The following is an 18,573-nucleotide window of genomic DNA, read 5'->3' as shown; positions in this document are numbered from 1 at the left end:
CAAGGCGCGCGTGCGCACAGCCACTCGAACCCTGCCGTTTCCCCTCTCCAGTCTCGCACCCAATACATTTTGGCGGGAAGTGGTGAGGGCGTGGCCTGGCCTCAAGAGTTCGCTCTTGCTCTCCTCAGGCCTCGCGCAGGAGCCTCGCGCCAAAGGGGATTCGCGTCTACCTCACGCCCGGGCTGGGAACGTGGTGGCTGGGGCCGGCCTGAGGTTCGCGCACGCGGCCAGCCTACCGGGACCAGCACGAGACGCTGTCTGACAGGGCTCCCAAGTGTGGGGCTGGCGCAAAACCAGAAGGGGGGTGCTCACGCCATTGTGCACGTCCTGAGGCGGGTGCTGGAGGCCAAGGGGAAAGGGGCGGGTGACTAGCCGGCCAGAGGGGAGCCTGGGGTCCACTTCGTGGTCGTGGCCTCCCTCTGGGAGTTTCAGGCAGACGGGAGGGCGGGTGTGCCTTGGGTGCCCGGGCCCTGGGGGAGGCAGGACCCGAGCAGCAGAGCCGGAGTTTGGGTTTGAGGCTGGGCCTAGGTTTTGGGGATCCACGCTCAAGTTTCAGATACGAAGTCTCTGAATAGTGTTGGGGATTTGGGGGTCACAGATTAGGATCTGGGGTCTCAGGATTTGTGTCTGGAGAGAACTCGTTTTGGAAATCTGAAGGTCTTGGGTTTTGTGGCTGGAAGCTTTCCTGTTGGAATCAGAGATCCTAGTCTGGGGATCTGGAAGTCTAGAATAGCATTTTGGGGGTCCGGGGTCTAATTTGGGAGGATTGAAGCTTCAGTGTAGATTTAGGGTCTAGAGTCTCAATGTAGAGTATGAGGTATGAGATTTAGAGTCTGGAGTCACAGTTTGGAACTTTGAGAATTGTTAGGGCCTGCAGTCCCCCACATCGAGTATGAGGCTTCAATTCTAGAGTTTGGGTTTCAGAGTGGAACTCACAGGTGGGATCTCAGTTTAGGGTTGGGGGTCACAACTTGAGGGTCTGAAGTGACAGTTTGGGGATCTAGAGGTCTTTGTTTTAGGATCTGAGGTCAATTTGGGGGGCTGAGGTTTGCTGTGGGGAGATTGGATTTCTTACTTTAGGGTTTGTTTGGGTTCTCAATATTAAGGTTTGTGGCCTGTGTATTTTTCTTTTTTTAATTAATTAAATTATTTTTATTTTTGGCTGCGTTGGGTCTTTGTTGCTGCACGCGGGCTTTTCTCTAGTTGCGGCGAGCGGGGGGCTACCCTTCGTCGCGGTGCGCGGGCTTCTCATTGCGGTGGCTTCTCTTGTTGCGGAGCACGGGCTCTAGGCGCGCGGGCTTCAGTAGTTGTGGCACTCGGGCTCAGTAGTTGTGGCTCGCGGGCTCTAGAGCACAGGCTCAGCTTAGTTGCTCCGCGGCATGTGCGATCTTCCTGGAGCAGGGCTCGAACCCGTGTCCCCTGCATTGGCAGGTGGATTCTTAACCACTGAGCCACCAGGGAAGCCCTGGTCTGTGTTCTTAATACTAGGATTGGGTTCATATTTGGAGATCAGAAATTAACAGTTTGGGGGTCTAGAGCATCTCAGTATTAGAGTTTAGGGCGTTTAGGTTTGGGAAGGGCTCTTTTTTATGTTCTAGGTCCTCACTTTGGGAGTTTAAAGTCATAGTTTTAGTGTCTTAATATCACAGTTTAGAGATCTCAAGCCACAGTTTTCAGATCTGGTTCCCATTGCAGGGTCTGACATTTCACTGTTAAGACTGAAGTTCTGAAGTCAAAGTTTGGGAATCTGCTCCTTTTAGTTTTAGGTCTGGATCATGACTTACGGGCCCCAATCTGCAATTTGAGATTCATGGACTTCAGTTTAGAGTTTGGGCATTTTAATTTGGTCTCTTGACCTGTGTTTATGAGGACCGGAGACTTATTTTGGGATCTCTGAATGCTCAAAGCAGTATGATGGGGGAAATGAGGCTGCCTGTCAAGCTGTGCATTCCTCCTGGAATCCCAGAGGTCACTAATAATTCTTTCTTTTCCCCTCTTTGCAGATGTGGGATTCCAGCAAGCACTTGTGTTCCCCTGAACATCCCAGGACCAACTCCCTGGGTCCCAGGGACAGGTAAGTGTTCCCCCGGCCCACCTCCCTTACAGCTCCAGCCACTCTGGTTAAATAATAGTAACAGTAGTGTTTACTGAGCATTTACTAGTTTGCCAGACTTTTTGCTAAGCCTTTTGCTTGTATAAAATCCTTTAATCCTTACCACAACTCCACGAGGAAGTGGGTGCGAATATTACCGCCATTTCAAGATGAGAGAACTCTGAAGTAGTTGGCAAAGATCATCTCTAAGCCCTTGCAGGTTTTGACATTCTGATTTTCTTAAATGCCCTTCCTTCCTTTCTTTTATTCACGTATTCATTTTGCCATCAAGCACCTACCAAGTGTCAGGAATCTTACAGAGGGGATTTTCCTAGCAGATTGAGGGTTGGATCAGATTTCTCCCTTCCTCCAAAGTCTGGATAAAGAAGAGAGCCAGAGTTCATCTTATTCCCCACTGTCTTCCCCAGTGACTTTCCGCCCACCTATGTCTTCATTTATTAACTCCAAAAATAAGTGTCTGCTTTGTTCAGGTTCTCTACTTAGGTACTGTGCTCAGAAGGAGCAAATGAAGAAAATGAAGAATGCCTCTCTCGCTTGCCTTTTCCTCCTGGAATTCCAGAGGTCACCAACAATGCATTCTCTTTGCCCCCTTTCTAGATGTGGGGTATTTGTATTAATAAAGACTCTTAGTTGCAGTTAACAGAAACCTAGCTAAAACTGGCTCACACGTAAAAGGGGATTTATTGGATCCTTTAAACAAAAAATTCCGGGGCATCAGGCTTGGCTGGTTCTAGCTGAGGAGTTAAATGATATGGCCAGGAATCTGCCTCTCTTTGCTCTGCTCTTGTCTGTGTTGGCTCTCCATTTGTGAAGGCAAGATGGCTCCCAGCCACTCCAGGTCCATATCCTGCCAACTTGACAAGCCTAGCAGAGAGTCTCTTTCCAGGATCCGTTGACTCTGATTGGCCAAGCCTGGGTTACAGCTGCAATCCTGAACCAATCACTTGACTTCTTGGCTAGACCTTGCTTCAGTGCTCCCTAGTGGAAGGGGAGGTTGGGGTCAGCTTCTCTGAACCATATGGACTGAGAGTCGGGGAGGGATCATTCCCCAAAGGAAACTATTACCAGAAAAGGGAGGAATTGGATGTCGGTCAACCAAAAACAACAGTTTTATCAACAGCAGTCATCCAGTACAATACCCCCACCCCATTCTCCAACATCCCTTATCCCTAAATCGTCCCAACAAATGACTGTCTACCTTCTATCTTGAACTAACATTTCGTGAGCACTCCCTATGTGCTAAACACCTTCTGGACAAGATCACACTTTCCAGCCACCTCCATTTTGTAAATGAATTATAAACAGGCTCAGAGAGATGAAGCACTTGCCCAAAGTCACACAGCAAGTGGCAGAGCTGGGATTTCAACCAGATCTGTTTGCTTCAAAAGCTGAACCTTGTAACCAACTATTATGCTGCTTCTTGGGACTGCCCCCTGCTTTGTCCCACTTTGGGACAGCTCTTACTCTTAAGTTCCTGCACATGTTAAAGCAAATTAGGGTCTGGGCCTTGGTTTTCCCATAGCTAATGTGAGAAATTTGGACTGGCTCTTGATTAAGGCTCCTTCCAGCTCCTGCATTAAAAACACATTAAGGGACTTCCCTGGTGGCGCAGTGGTTAAGACTCCTTGCTCCCAATGCAGTGGGCCTGGGTTCGATCCCTGGTCAGGGAACTAGATCCCACAGGCCGCAACTAAGAGTTTGCATGCCACAACTAAGGAGCTGGCAAGCCGCAACTAAGGAGCCCACGTGCTGCAAAAGACCCAGAGCAACTAAATAAATAAAATATTTTTAAAAACACATGAAAAATTATAGTTTATGGCAGCACTGGTATAAATATGAATATAATCCAAGTTTAATTATATTCATTTATTTCTCTTCTGGTTTTAAAAGAAATTAAAACATTCTCATAAGCCCCTAAAAGTAGCACCAGCCCTAGGCACTGTGCTTACGCTGCCTGATGGATAAGTCAGTCCAGGATATAGCAATAAATAAAAGAGACAAAAATCGCTCTCCTTATGTTTATATTTATAAGAAAGAAAGAGAGAGAGAGAGAAGGAGAGGAAGGAAGGGAGGGAGGAAGGAAGGAAAGAAGGAAGGGAAGGAAGAAAGAGAGAAAGATTTCAGATGCTGATAAAGGATATGGAGATGTGACAAAGAATGTGCTTATTTAGATCAGGTAGTCAGGAAAGGCCTCTAGGGAGATTACATTTAAGCTAAGCACCGAATGGCAAGAAATCAGCCATGTAAAAATCGGGACAAAAGAACATTCCAGGTGGAGGCGATGGTAAAGGCCCTAAGGCAGGAATAAACTTGGCAGTTGAGAGAAGCAGAAAAAGACCCATGTGGCTGGAGCTGACCTGTTCCGCACAGAATCAGAGGGCAGAGCTGGGCTTAGTGGGTGAAAATTAAACAGACTCTGAGGAAAGAACTTGGCTGAAACCAAAACCATCCAGCCAGGAAAGGAGCAGCCTTGAGAGCGAGTGCCCAGTTCCCGGAGGCCCCTGTGAGCAGAGCCCCAGGTCACACCTCTTCAGGACCGCTGCCCGAGAGCGGCCAAGATTTTGCATTTCCTAGTCACCCTTTTTCTCCCTCCAATTTTTTTCTTTTCCCCTGGAACTCCTGTGTTTGTGCAGAAGGCTCTCTCAGTGCTTTGCAAAACCCAGAGGAAACACCCAGGGACTAGGTGATATGAAACCCTTTTTCTCAGACATGGTCAAATAGCACCTTGAACTTAAATAGACCTGGCTACTTTTCTTCCTGGCTTTCTGTGCTGTTTCTCTTTGGAGCTTCTAGGGAGTCCTCTAGAACAGCAGGAAAGTCGCATGCAGAAAATAAATATCAGGGCCAGGCAAGACGTTAGAGGTCAACCTACCCAGTGTTTCTCCACGGATAGAAACCCAGCACCCACCCTTGCCCCTCGAAATTATGGTTTCTATCAGGAAAGAACTAGAGACCAATTGGTGGTTTTGTTTTTCTTTCATTCCTTCATTCAGCTGACTAATACGTATAGTCTCCTGTACTCGTGGTGGTTCTGGGAGGGTGCACTAGAAATGCCATGCCCTGCAGAAAACACGTTAATGCTTCTCGTTGGGCTTCAGATAAAGGCAAAACTTCATACTGTGAGTCTGTAACACCCATAAGACCCTGCGTCATCTGGCCCCTACCTTGTCCTCCAGCCTCATCTCACCCCACAGGACTCCTTGCTTTCTGTGCTCCAGACACTTCAGCTTTATTTCCTCTGACTTCTCCATGCTCCCTCTATCTGAAACCTTCCCTCTCCCCCTCCACTGATGTAGCTCCACTCATCCTTCAGAACAGCTTCTGGCCAGGTTTACTTCCTCTGGAAAAACCTCATAGGTTAGATCAAAACCACCTATCACAAGTTTCCATAACACCGAGCAGCACCTCTCCTTTGTCCCCAGGAGGGACACATGATTCATGCAGTCACAGAGCCCTGAGCTTAGAAGAGCCCAATGCTTGGTTTAATGCTCTGCTCTCACCATCTTGAAATTCTTAACTTTTTTTTTTTGGCCAGGCTGTGCGGCTTGCGGGATTTTAGTTCCCGGACCAGGGATTGAAGCCGGGTCCTCAGCAGTGAAAGTGCGGTGTCCTAACCACTGGACCACCAGGGAATTCCCAGAATTCTTAATTTCTGAACAAGGGGACCCACAGTTTCATTTGCAATGCCCCCACCCCCAGCAAATTATACGGCTGGTTCTGGTCCTAGTTGCCATTTTATGTTTATTTGTGTGACAATTTGATGAATGACTTTATCCCAGACTGCATTGTAGGCTCTAGAAGGGGCTGTAGTTGTTTTATAGCCTTTTGTCCCTGTCACCGATCACACTTCCTGGCACATAGTAGGGGCTCAATAAGTAATTGCTGAATGAATGAGTGAGAACGATTCTTTCAGGACTTCAGAGTTTGGTTAGGGAGATAACTGTCTCCCACACTGCTCCCCCATGTCCTCGAGGGCAGGACAGTGATTCCTCTCCCTTTCCACAGTGTCCAGCACAGGGCCTGGCAAAGAGGGGGTGTCAGTTCGTGGGTCTGAGTAGGAACCAAAGATACATCTGTAATAAAGGAAGTGTTTTTGGCTGGGCTGTGCTACAGGTGACACAAAGTGTTGTGGACATTCAGAGTCGGGGAGAAAAACAAGGGAGGTGGGGGAGGCTTCCTCGGGTGGCAATTGAATCAGGCCCTGAAGGAAGGTGAGATAGGGATTTGTGGAGACGAAGTGTTTGGGCCTTCCCAAAGGAGTAGCGGGAGTAGTGGCAGCGGTGTGTAATTTGGGAGAGAGACTCCAACGTCTTCATGTCTCCATCTGTCAGGAGAGAGGGGTACAGGTGTGTGTACATGGATATAGTATGAATTATGAATTCAGGGATTAGATCCTGGAAGTTCTGCATCTGCTCAGGAGTCAACTTCTTTCATGCCCTTATTTATTCAATCATTTAGCCAATAGGCGATGACTTCCCGCAGTGTGCCAGACCCTGTTCTAGGTGCTAGAGTACAGCGGTGCCCCCCACTCAGCTCTCACCCAACTGCAGGGACCAGAGAAATGCATGAGCACAGGGGCAGGGGGACCTGAGCAGAGATACCTCACCTGTCCTGTGGAGCTGAAGTCCATTGATGGGAGAGAATGAAAGGAAGTAAGAGATGAGACCAGAAGGGTCAGGCGGGCCAGGCCATGGGGGGCATTATAAGCCATGTTAAGTAAGGGTTTAAATTTGATCCTTAATAATGGGATGGCATTGAGAGGTTTGAAGCACTTATTAAGTAGCTAATGTATTCAGTCCTATTGGTAGCCCTCTGCCTCTGAAAGAATATCCTCATTCCTTTTGCACAGATGAGAAAACCATAGGCAGGTTTGTGTTTCAGAAAGATCACCGTGACTCTCGTAGAGAGTATGGCTTGGAGGAAGCCAGATGGAAGGCTGGGAGAACTATGTCAGCACATGGAGTAGGGCAGGAGCGAGGGGACGGAGAGAAGGGATTGGAGGAGGAATGGGCAAGATTTGGTGACTGATTGGACCAGGGGATGGGGGAGAGTGAGGAGTTCAGACGATGCCCAGGATTCTGTCTTGGGTGCCTGGGGCAGGGAGCTTCTCTGAGATGGAGAACACTGAGACAAGCGGTCTGGGGGGTCAGATGCCAAATTCCATTTCGGATGTCCTAACCCAAACCAGCTCTTGCTCCAAAACAGGAGGCAGAGGAAAAACCACACCAACAAACTGCAAGAGCTGGCATTGCTGCTACCCGTGGCCCTGAGGACCGGTGCCAAGAAGCTCACCAAGGTAAGGAGGCTGAAGGAGAGGAGGTGGATTTGGGAGGCAGATCTGAACATATCAGCAATCGGGTTGACCTCCCTTGTCCTAGGAAACCTAGACAGACCCACCCAGTGACAGCACTGACATGGCAATGGTCCTGACTGGGAATTTCTGGGAGTCTGTGATCCCATGACCAGAAGCCTGGGGGATTCTTTCCTGCAAAGGAGGCAGGGGGAATTGGGAGGGGAAAAATAGGCAAGGTGCTGGGTCGAGGTCATCCCTCTGGGAGTCACACAGCCTGCATCTGAGCCCCCCAGCCCCACACCTGCAGAACTGGGCAGCTCGCTCAGGCTATCAGCCTCTCAAGCCTCAGGTTTCCCAGCTATAAAACAAGAAAAAAATAACTCCTCCTACTCAGAGATATTGTGAGACCAAAGTGACATGATAGCTGTGACAGGGCCTGAATAAATGTCGGTTCCCTTTCCGGGCGCCTTCTTTTGTGACTTTGTGGAGATCATCTCCATGAGGTAGGGATAAAGCTTCTCGGTGCCTCCCCAGTGGCTACTCAATAAATGTTTATAGTGCTGAGCTAACACTTGCTCCCAGGATGAACAACTTAATATGAGATTCAGAGATCTGGAAGGTTTGGTGTGATGTTTTCTTGCTATAGTTTCTCTCGTTCAGTCCCTCATTCATTCATTCATCAGCCATTTATGGAAAGATTGTCAGATGTCAGAAGCTGTTCTGCCGGCAACAAGGGGAAGCAAAGGAATTTGAAACCCAGCCCTCCTCCTCTGAGAACTTAGAATCTGGTCAAGAAGATAAAGATTTAGGGACTTCCCTGGTGGTCCAGTGGTTAGGACTCGGTGCTTCCACTGCTGGGGCCCAGGTTCGATCCCTGGTTCAGGGAACTGGGACCCTGCAAGCTGTGTGGCACGGCCAGAAAGAAAAAAAAGAGGAAGATTTGAATGCACAATAACTGATCCAATCTAGAATGTTCTACTTGCCTTCAGAGAGGTTCAGGGGAGTGGGTGTTTGGGAGAGATTTGCCTGACCCTAACCCTAACACAGGAGGGCAGGAAAGCTTCCAGAAGGGGAGAACACTGTGCTGAGGCTCAAAGGAGGAGAAGCCAGGGAGGGAGTCTGTGGGGAGAAGAGGAGGGCTTTGCGTGTGCCAAGGGCCAGGGGTGGGAAGCTGAGCAGTGTGTGCCCCCAAAACTGGACCAAGAGGCAGGCAGGCCTGGGTTCAGATCCCAGCTCTGCCACTTCCTCTCTGTAGCCCAGCAAGTCCCTTTAGCGCTCTGAGCCTCCGTTTCCTTAGCTGTAACCGCCGGCTCACTGGGCCGCAGTGAGGACTAAAGGGCAGGATAGGAACCTCTCTGCCAATGGGGGGATTGCTGGGGCAGGGTCCCCGGTCCCCAGCAGCCTCACGTCATCTCAGGCCCCTGCTCAACCCTGTCTTTCTTTTGGGGGCAGAAGGAGATTCTGCTGCACGTCCTGCACTACATTCACTACCTCCAGAGAAGCATCGATGCGGCCAGGGCCTTGCTCGAATTCCATACCACCGATGGGAACGGTGGACTGGGGGGTAAGTAAGTTCAGCCGACGTTTCGCAGTGCCTGCTACGTGCCAAGCATTGTCCTGGCCGTCAGGGACGCTGAGTGACTTAGACGGGTCCAGTCCTTCCTGGATCTCACAGCCTGTCTCACGGGACAAGTCAGAGGGATGTCCAGAGTGCTGTGACCCCAGAGGAGGGTGTCTGGGAAGACTGTGGTGGGAGGGGCCTTGGAGCTGGGCCTTCGAGGACAGGGAAGGGGGAACCATGCCAGGCAGAAGAAACAAGGTGAACAAGAGTCTGAAGGCACGAGAAGACACATGTGGGACGTCTGGGGACAGGCAAGCAGTTGGGTATGACTGGAGGGGCCGTGTAGCACCCAGATGATGTGCGCAGACTCCTGAGCCAGGTCCCAACTCAGGCACACGTCCTGTGACCTACACCTCTCTGTGCCTCAGTTTCCTCATCTGCAAAATGGACCCATACCCCCTTTCTGTGTTTGTTGTGAGGATTGAATGAGTTAATACATGTAAAGAGTGCTGTAACATGGCTCCTGGAACAAGCCAGTCATCCCATGCTGTGTGTGCCGGCTGCTATGGTTACTGGTGTGAGGAATACACGGGCAAGAAGGGTAGGAGATGAGGCAGGGACGAGATTCTGAAGGGCCTCGAGCGCCTGGCGGAGGAGGGAGATGAAAAAGATGAGAATGACTGAAGGCCTTTAAGCCAGAGGAAAGCCATGATCAGAGCTTCTTTGAGGAAGAGGTGCCTGACATCTAGTGTGGGGACTTGTTATTAAGTAAGAAGCTGGAGTGGGGGAGATGAGTGAACATACTTTTAGGGGTGATCTGGATGGGAGACGATGAGGCCAGTGTAGCACCATAGCTGAGGGTGTAGACGGAAGTAGGTAAATTTGGGAGGTTTTTTTTTGGCCATGCCGCACAGCATGCGGGATCTTAGTTCCCCGACCAGGGGTCAAACCCATACCTCCTGCCTTGCGAGCGCAGAGTCTTAACCACTGGACCGCCAGGGAAGTCCTTGGGAGACGTCAATGAGGAAGAGTTGAGAGGCCTGGGGGAGAGGCCCCGGGCCACCCAGGGTGGATGCTGGAGCCCCTACCATCTTGAGGAGGCTGCAGGAAGAACTGATTTGGGAGGCGGAAGATGGGGAAGCATCTGGGAAGTGTTGGGTCTGTCTTCCCTCTCAGCCGAGGCCCGGAATGGCCCTGAGGACACCTGAGTTCTCGCCTGTACTTCTGCCGCCTGGCTGTGCAACCTCAGCCAGGTCCCATCTCCTCCCGGGACCTCAGTTTCCCCATTTGTAAAGTCAGTCTGGGGACCGTAGCAGCCTCCCTGCTCCCTGTCCATCATGAAGTGCTGTCCAGAGGCAGCATTCGGGATGGATGAGGGTGAGGGCATCTGACCTGCCTCATTCTCCGTCCTGTGCAGGGCTGGGTTGGAAGCTGGCCGCGGGCCCAGCGAAGTGGAGACACTCCACCCCGTCCAGCACCCCACACTCTCATAAGTCCCATCTTTGGGGAGGCTGCCGGAAACCTCAGAAGAAGAAGCTGGCCCAAGCATCAGGTACAAGCCGTCCGTGGAGATAGAAGAGGGTGCAGGGGTCAGATGGGAGCGGGGCTCCTTCTCCAGGACCGTCCCCACTCCCGGGAGGCCCAGTCGGCAATCCTGAGCCCTTGACGAGGCTCTGGATTCAGATGCGCCTGGGTTCAGCTGTGGTGCCTTCTCTTCCTAGCTCTGAGGCCTGGGGGTGTGTCACTCTTCTCCTGTGAGCCTCAGCTTCCTGGTCTGGAAATTGGAGGGCCTGCCACAGGGTGGTCCTCAGATTCGGAGCCAGGCGCACCCCGCTGAAGCAGTGCTTAAGTGATGGGGCACGTGGCCAGTGCCCAGGAATGGAAGCTGCTGTCAGCATTTATCATCCCTCTGCCCAGTCATCCATCCCCGGGCCAGGGCAGCAGGGAGTGTGGGGTGACGGAAGCACCCCAGTGCGGGAGGCAAGTGTCCCAGGTCCCACCTCAGCCTTGCTACTAACACTACCTGTCCCTTCCCCTTTTCGAGCCTCCGTTTCCATGTCCTTAAAAAGGGAGTTGGACCTAATCAATGATTTCCAGCTCTGGCTGCACCTCTGAATCACTGGGGTGCTTTTAAAAATGCCTATTGCCTGTGCCTCACACCCAGAAAGTCGGGCTTCAGTGATCTGGGTGGAACCTGGGCACCAGTATTTTCAGAGCTCACAAGGTGATTCTAACGTGTGGGCAGGGGAAGGGGGTATCCGACGAGGTGATCTTTAACTGAGGATCTGGGCCTCTCCGGGAAGGACTGAGTGATCAGGCCAGGCAAAGCTTTGAAGCAGGTTACTGGGCCCAGAGCAAAGACCCCCACCTCAGCCACCTTCTGGTGACAGTCAGGCCCCCAGCCTTGTCTGACGCCATCTCTCTGCTCTCCTAGAACGCCAGACCCGGGCCCAGAACCCTCGTCGCTGTCTGGCCCTGGACAAGCCTGAGAAGCAGGTGACCCCATCCCCAGACAAGAGAGGAGGAAACATGGTGGGGACCATCACCCCTCCAAGATGCCTCGACTCCTGCAGTCACCCCAAGGCTGTGTCATCCCCGTCTCAAGGTGACAGAAAGGGAGGAAGATCCTGGCTGACATTGCTGCATGTGGCTGAGAACAGCGTCCACTGTGACATCTCAGGTTGGTGTCTTTCCTCTCCACTAACTTAGCCACTCGTTTATATACCACTTGTCAGGCACCCTCGACGTCCCAGGCACAGTCCTAGTCGCCAGGGATTCTACAATGGACAAGAGAGACGCTGTCTCGCAGCCTCTTGCCAAGTTTCCTTTTCCCTTCAGGCTCTGTTGGGGGTGTAAGCAGGGGACAGGGTCACAGGACTGGGGGCAAGAGCAGGGCCGCCTCGTGAGCCTTCCTTCACTTGAAGCAGCCAGACAAACGCTCTTGTGAGTCCCCATCCCTTTGCCAGCTTGCAAACGTGTGACACCCCCAGGAGATACGGGCGCGACCGGAAGGCGAGGCCTCAGGTCATCCTATTCCTCTGTCTGTTCCTTCAGCCTTTCCTCCCAGAGCATCTCCTCTGGGCCAGGCCACGTGCGCGGTGCCGGTGACAGTCCAGTGACGGAATCCCACGCTCTCACTTCCTGGGGTCGCCCAGGAGGCTGTGGGAGCCCCAAGGAGGCGCCTGACCCACCTGGGGAGGGAGGGTGTCCCAGATCTTGCGCTAATCTTGTGACCTTGGGCCAGTTACTTGATATCTCAATGCCTCAGTTTACTTAACTGTAAATGGGTATTATAAAAACCATACCCTTTGGTAAAGGGCTACCGAGTAGTATGTAAAACGATTAAAACCGTGCTGCCTTGGTAAGCACTATATACTTGTTTGCTCTCGTCATCTTCATCATCATCATTCTGCTTAAGGATTTTATCTTCCTTAGAGCTTCTGATAGGGACGTGGGATTCCAGAAACCTGCGGGTGATTCAGGGAGCCCCCAAACCTCACGCAGAGGCCCCAGAGCCTGAGGTTTTGGCTGGGATGGGGGGGAGGGAGAGGCTGTGGCATACCCCAGCACCTCTCCGTCCCTGCCTCTGTGAGTCCCGGGATTTGGGCCCGTCACAGGAGTGACCATCCTGACTTGCCCCACCCCCCGTAGGCTGCTGTTGCAAAAACAGTGCCCAGGATTCAGGGCCTTACCCTGCCTTCGAGGCCCAGCAAGGGATTGAGAGGATCCATTTTCTCAACAGGACCCAGCCCCGTCCCAGGTAAGGGAAGCCCGGGGATGTGAGTGGAGGAGGCTGAGGCGTTTGGTGGGATTGGCTAAGGCTTGGTGAGAAATGGGGTCAATCACCACCCTCGACTGGTGTCTGTGGAGTGAGCACTTCCGAGGGCCTAGCTTTGCGTCAGGCATCGTGAGCTCGAGGGAAAGCCTTGCTTCCTAGGTGCTGACCAGGGCCGCAGCCCCTCCCTGCCTCCCGTCCCGCCCTCTAGCCTGTCCCCACTAGTCACCTGCATGGCTTTTCTAACACACAAGACCTTGATCATGTCAGTTTTCAGCTTTAAGCTACTCCCTCCTGTTGGGTAGAGCCCAGATATCTTAATTGGCATTTGAGACCCTCTCTGGTCCCAGCTCACCTTGCCAGCCCCCTTTCCTGCTCCTCAACTGCGAACCTTACCCTTAACACCACCAAATATTCGCCACTCCCTGCGGGAGCCACGCCCGTGTCCCCTCTGGGCTTCTCACCCTCTGTTCCCTCTTCCTGGAAGCTTGATCCCTTCGTCCGCCTGGAAAACTACCCATCCTTCAAGCTTAGCTCAGCTCAGTCCTCCCTCCTGCCCTGCCCGCCGTCTGTGTCCTCCTCAAAGCCCCATCACAGCTCTGCCCCCGTTTAGTCAGCTCTGATTACAGCTGGCCTCTCCTTATAAGCCCTGAAGCTCCTCGAGGGCGGGCGCCCCCCAGCGGGCGGCACGGAGAGATCCCTGTCTGAGTCCACAGTGGGCGACACTGAGACACCCAAAGGGGAAAGGGCTCGCCCCAGGGCCCACGGTGTTTCCAGCCCGGGGCTCCAGGTCTGCCTCTTCAATTCCACCTCTTGCAGGCAGAAGCTGGTGTACGATTACAGCGAGGAGGTGGACAAGGAGTCCCCAGATGCTGACCCTTGGCTTCCTGCCTGGACCCCAAAGGGCAGTGACCATGGTGACTGAAGCTCTGTCTTTCCTCCTTGTAGCCTGGTGTGGGGTCTTCTTGGTACCTTCCTTCTGAGGATGTCTGTGGAAGGGGGGAGAGCGGGAAAGGGATGGATGTCCGCTAAGCACAGGGATGGCAACACACAGCCTGCCCACTGTCCCTGAGCCATCGGTTGCCATGGCAGACGTTGCTGATCAATCATTACTCTTTCTGTTGATCCCAGACACTGCCTCAGAATCTTTCTTAACACAGAGCTCCAGATAGCTAAAATCAGTCTATTGGATCTGGCACATCATGATATTGATTTTTTTCCTGGGCATCCCTAACAAGATGCCAGGCATCGTGCCTCTTAATTTCCTCTTCCAAGCACTCACAACAAGGAATTGACACAGTCACCTTTCCCCAGTGTCTGGCACCATCTGCTCAAAGCCAGCTGCTGTGCTGGGGGAGAGGGCAACCTCTGACATACCCTCAAGCCTGATATTTCCTTTTCAGGGAGCCCACTCGCCTTGGGGCCTCCCCAGATTGACAACTGGAAGGCGACAGGCCACCTGAGCGAGATCCTAGGGCTCAGCCCCTCCCTCTTCAGCTCCCCGGGGAAACTGCAGCCAGAACAGATCCTGGAGGATGGCACCGAGTACCTGACCCAAGGTGGGCACCCAGGGCTGGACCTGATGCTTGGTTCATTCAAGAAAAACACCTACAGTGACGCCCACCAAGTGTGCAGCCCTGTGCTGGCAGTGCTGGATAACCAGGCATGAATCCCACCCAGGATGAATCCCATCCCAGCCCTCGAGGAGTCCACAGCCTGGTGGGGAGCAGCCCCAGGCCAGCGTGGTGCGTGGAAGGCTCCAGGAGCCTGTAATAGGGACCCACTTGCTCTGCCCAGGTTGGTGGTTCCCCACGGGAGCTGGCCTGTGAGCTGGATTTGGACTTGGGGCAGAAGATCCCAAAGCCAAAAGCCAGAGAAGGGCACTCCGGCTAGCAGGGATGGCGGGACAGAGGCACAGTGCCCTGAGAGAGGTGTTTCTGTCCCAGCCACCCCTCTGGTCTCCCTCCCCGCCCCCGACAGCTCTCTCTGAAGAAGTATTCTTAGATCCTGAGTCTTCACCTTCTGCCTGCACGCTTGAGGGACCACAGAAGAAGGTAGGCGTCTGCCCACGCATCTGTCCACACACACGTCCATCCTTCCTTCCACCTGCTTGATCCACTCATCCGTCCCCTCGACCTTTCAGCTCCTCCCCCACTCACCTGTCCATCCATCATGCTTCTCCTCATCCTTCCAGAGACTCATCCACCATCTGTGCCCTCACCTGCCTGCCCATCCTTTGAACACTGCCTGCTGGCCACCAGGCGCCCTGCTCTGTGCTGGGCCCTTAGAATGAACCAGACACAAAGGATAAAAGCTAAAAGCTGCCAGGTGCCCAGAAAAGACCCCACATAATTTTACGACTGCTCTATGAGTCAGGCTCTCTTGTGACCCCATCTGACAGATGAGGAAATTGAAAACAGCAGGTGACCCCCAGAATCCTCAGTTGGAAAGAGCCTCCTTCCCAGGCCCCCGGGCTGATTTCCGTAGCACCGTCTGCTCCAGCAGTTCAACGTCTGACTGCCAGAGGGGCAGCCCCAGCTCCGATCCCCAAATGATTCTCCCTCCAGTGTGTGGGAAGGTGGCCCCCCTGCCTCAATGAATAGCTGAATCTGCTGTAGAAACAAAAATAGACACCTTTAGCGGAGCTCTTGGAAGCGCAGCCACTGCACCAAGTGCCTCTCGGCCTTGCAGAGGATGTGTAGTGACACCATCCGTGCGTAAAACTGAGGCTCAGAGGAGTTAAGACTTGTCCGGGGCGTCATGGCTACTTCACAAGGTGGTAAACTGATGGGATTGAGAGAGAGTGCCCCAGAATAGGAGGCAGAAGACCCCCAGCCCCCTCCTCTCTGACCCGCTGTGGGAACTGGGGAACCGTTGCTGGAATTTCTGAGGAGGTGTCTGGACGAGGCCGTTTTGAGCCTGAGCTGTTTGTGGTGATGCTCGTGTGACCTCCTAGAAAAGCAGTGAGTGGGGGCCGTGAAGGGACGGCACTGCCCCCCTCCGTCTCCCCCCACCTTTCTCCTTCACCCCCCAGGACACACCCCCTGAGGCCCCCGAAGACCTTCCTGACTCCCATAGCCAGTGCCGGTCCTTGGTCTCGCTGGACCACTGCTATCTGTCGCTGAATGAGAACAGCAAGGTGTCGTTCAGCCCCAGCTCGGAGGACACGGACACAGACTCGGCGCGGAGGCAGCAGGAGGTGAGGGAGACAGAAAGCCATCTGCCTGGTCAGTCCGCGTCTCCTGCCCGCCCTCATCTCTCTGTCTCCCACCCAGGATGCTCAGGCCAACCTCGAGGGCCTGCAGTCCTCCAGCGATGAGGATGAGGTCTACACGTGGACCCCCACCCAGCGGGCCTCAGCCCTGCGCGCCGCCGGGAGGAAGGCCAGGAAGGGCAGGGCAGGCAGGGGCCTCGTGAAGCCCAAGGAGAGCAAGCAAGCCCCCTGCCCCACCCAGATGAAGAAGAAGTGTATCAACGGCTTCATCATGTTCTGCAGGATGAACCGGAAGCAGTACATCAGGTGGGAGGGCGTCCTCTTGGGCCCTGACTGGGGCCCTACCTCACTGTCCATCCACCCGCAGAGCGTGCCACCCCCTGCTGCCGACGCGTTCCTCAGCCACGCTCTCCCGGCCGCCCCCTGGCCCCGTGGCACTGGTCAGGCCTGAGCACTGCAAGCAGTGAAACTCAGCTCAGACTTAGGAAAACAAGGAAACTAACCGGCTTGAATTAATTAATATAATGAACTAATTAATATAATTAATTAAATGTACATAACCTGAAAAAAGAGGAGCCACCTTCGGACGTGGTTGGTCCTTGGGCTCAAAGGACGCTGCCCGGGATCCTTGTCCCCCTCCACTCCGCGCTCTGGGTTGCCTTTGTGCTCCGTCACGCTGGGCTGGGCTGGGGGCAGGCTCACCCGCAGGAGCTTCAGGCTCGTGTCCTGTCTCCCGCCCCAGCAACCCTGTGGGGGGAGAGCTCCTCATTTCTAAGATTTCACGCAAAAGTTCTTGGGGCCGACTTGATATGATCTATCAGGCGCCTAGCCCTGAACCGATCTTGCCAGCCTGCAGCCTCCGTGGAGAAGAGGTGGTGCTGGTATCGGAGTGGCGGATGCAGGTCCCAGGACACCGGGTGTCCCCTTTCCAACCACCATTTAGTCCAGCTCCCTTCTTTGCCACCTCTGCTCCAGGGGGCGCGAAAGGGGGCATCTTTCAGGGCAACACGGGAAGATCTGAGTTCTCAGATTTGGAAAGCTGCGGCTCTGAGAGGGCCAGGGACCCTTGTACGGTCACACCGTTGGCCTTTGCCCAAGCCAGGCGAGGCTGCAGGCCTCTCCTCACCTCATCCTCCCTCCTGCCCCAGAGCCTGCCCTGGGACCGCATCCACGTCGGCCACCAAGGACCTGGCCCAACTCTGGCGGGTGATGACCCTGAAGGAGCGGAGACCATATTGGTGAGCAGCCCCTGCCCAGAAGGTGTGGGTGGTGGAGGTGGGGGCCCCCCGCTCCTCAGCCTGCTCTGATTTTCAGAGCCTTGAGCTCTGTGATGTTGGAAACAGGTTGGGAGTTTCCTCGGGCAGGAGATTTGGGTGTCACGAGCTCTTATGAAAGAGTTGGGGTGACAGAAGCAGAGCGGCGCTCTACCCCTTCCTGTAACTTAGAAGGGCAAACAGCTGAATTCTGGATTTGGACCCCACTGCCCTAAATTTCCTTTGCCCTCTCTGCCACAGGGAGTTTCTCAGAGCAGAAAACTGGGTCTTAACTTCCCTGTCGCTTGGTCTTCTCCTTCTCTTCCCCTCTTGATGCCCGCTCCCTCCTGAAACCCTCTCCTCTCCACCTGCCCAGCTTGCAACTGGCCCCGGAAACACACGGGCACGTGTGCAGATGGTGACAGGTCTCACGGGAGCCAGTGGCTCCCCCGCTGGGGCCAAATAAAGCCCTGGCCGCCCCCTCAGCCCAGGCCCTGGTCACTGCTGGGGCCAGAGCACTAGGGGTGGGACAGAGATGGCCGGGAGGCGACCGAGGAACCCCGCCCATCCTGCCACCTCTCCCCCAGCACCAAAGCACGCAGGTTCAGCCGCCGGCACAACCGGATCGTGAAGAAGGGCAGCTCCAGCAGCGAAGACGAGGACTGGGAGCCCCCCAAGCCCTTCTACCAGCTGCTGGCTGAGAAGGCCCGCTGCTCCGCAGACGCCGCCTCTCCGCCGCCCCCTCACCGCGCGTGAGGGCAGCCTCGCCCCCTCCGCCACCGCCTCGCGGCTCCTGCAGCCGTGGTCTGAAACCAGGCGCCGGTGGTGAAGAGGTTGTCTCGTCCTGGGCATCACCGCCGCTAGTGCAGATCCCCTCGGTCAGGCACCCCCAGGTTGGGAGGCGGCTATTTATTGACCCCGGTGCTTTGTGCGTTTGCCTTGTACCGGGCAGCCTGAACTTCTCCTGCCCAGGTTCTGCAGGCGTCTCACAGCCCCTTTCGCGCCTGGCCTGGCCTATCAGAGGAGCCGCAGGTGGGGAGGAAGGACCCCCACCCCACCCCCCACCCCCACCCTACCCTCCGACACACAATGAAATGCGAGGAGGTGAAGTTGCCCTCTGCCTGTCCTTTGCCCAGCCCAGAATCAAATGCTTTCACCCATGTTCAGTCGTACCTCACTCTATGCCTCCGGCCCTGTTCTATTTATGGATTATTTATTGTTTTCAACTAAATAAAGTGGAAACTGCTACCAGCAAAAGACAGACCCGGGCGGGCCCCTGGTCCCCTGCTTTCTCAGCCCTACTCACGGCAGGCACCTTCCCAAGCAGCACCACAAATCTGACCTCCACCCCTGTTCCCCCTCAG

General features: G+C 54.0%; 1 protein-coding gene across 1 annotated transcript; it reads left to right on the top strand.

Annotated features, from left to right (window-relative positions):
- Positions 1-484: 484 nt before the first annotated feature.
- On the top strand, positions 485-18,038 carry MEIOSIN (meiosis initiator; the record flags this gene model as incomplete). Its single annotated transcript, XM_082435859.1, is given in 14 exon segments — positions 485-2,074; positions 7,319-7,409; positions 8,859-8,970; positions 10,385-10,519; positions 11,402-11,647; positions 12,619-12,727; positions 13,562-13,659; positions 14,146-14,301; positions 14,723-14,796; positions 15,777-15,941; positions 16,018-16,262; positions 17,105-17,194; positions 17,797-17,941; positions 17,943-18,038. Coding segments are annotated over 14 exon segments (1,833 nt in total). The 5' UTR covers positions 485-2,003.
- Positions 18,039-18,573: the final 535 nt, after the last annotated feature.

This window comes from Balaenoptera physalus (assembly GCF_965194825.1).
Source record: "Balaenoptera physalus genome assembly, chromosome: 19".
Lineage (NCBI taxonomy): Eukaryota > Metazoa > Chordata > Mammalia > Artiodactyla > Balaenopteridae > Balaenoptera > Balaenoptera physalus.
This window is presented reverse-complemented; position numbering and strand designations above follow the sequence as displayed.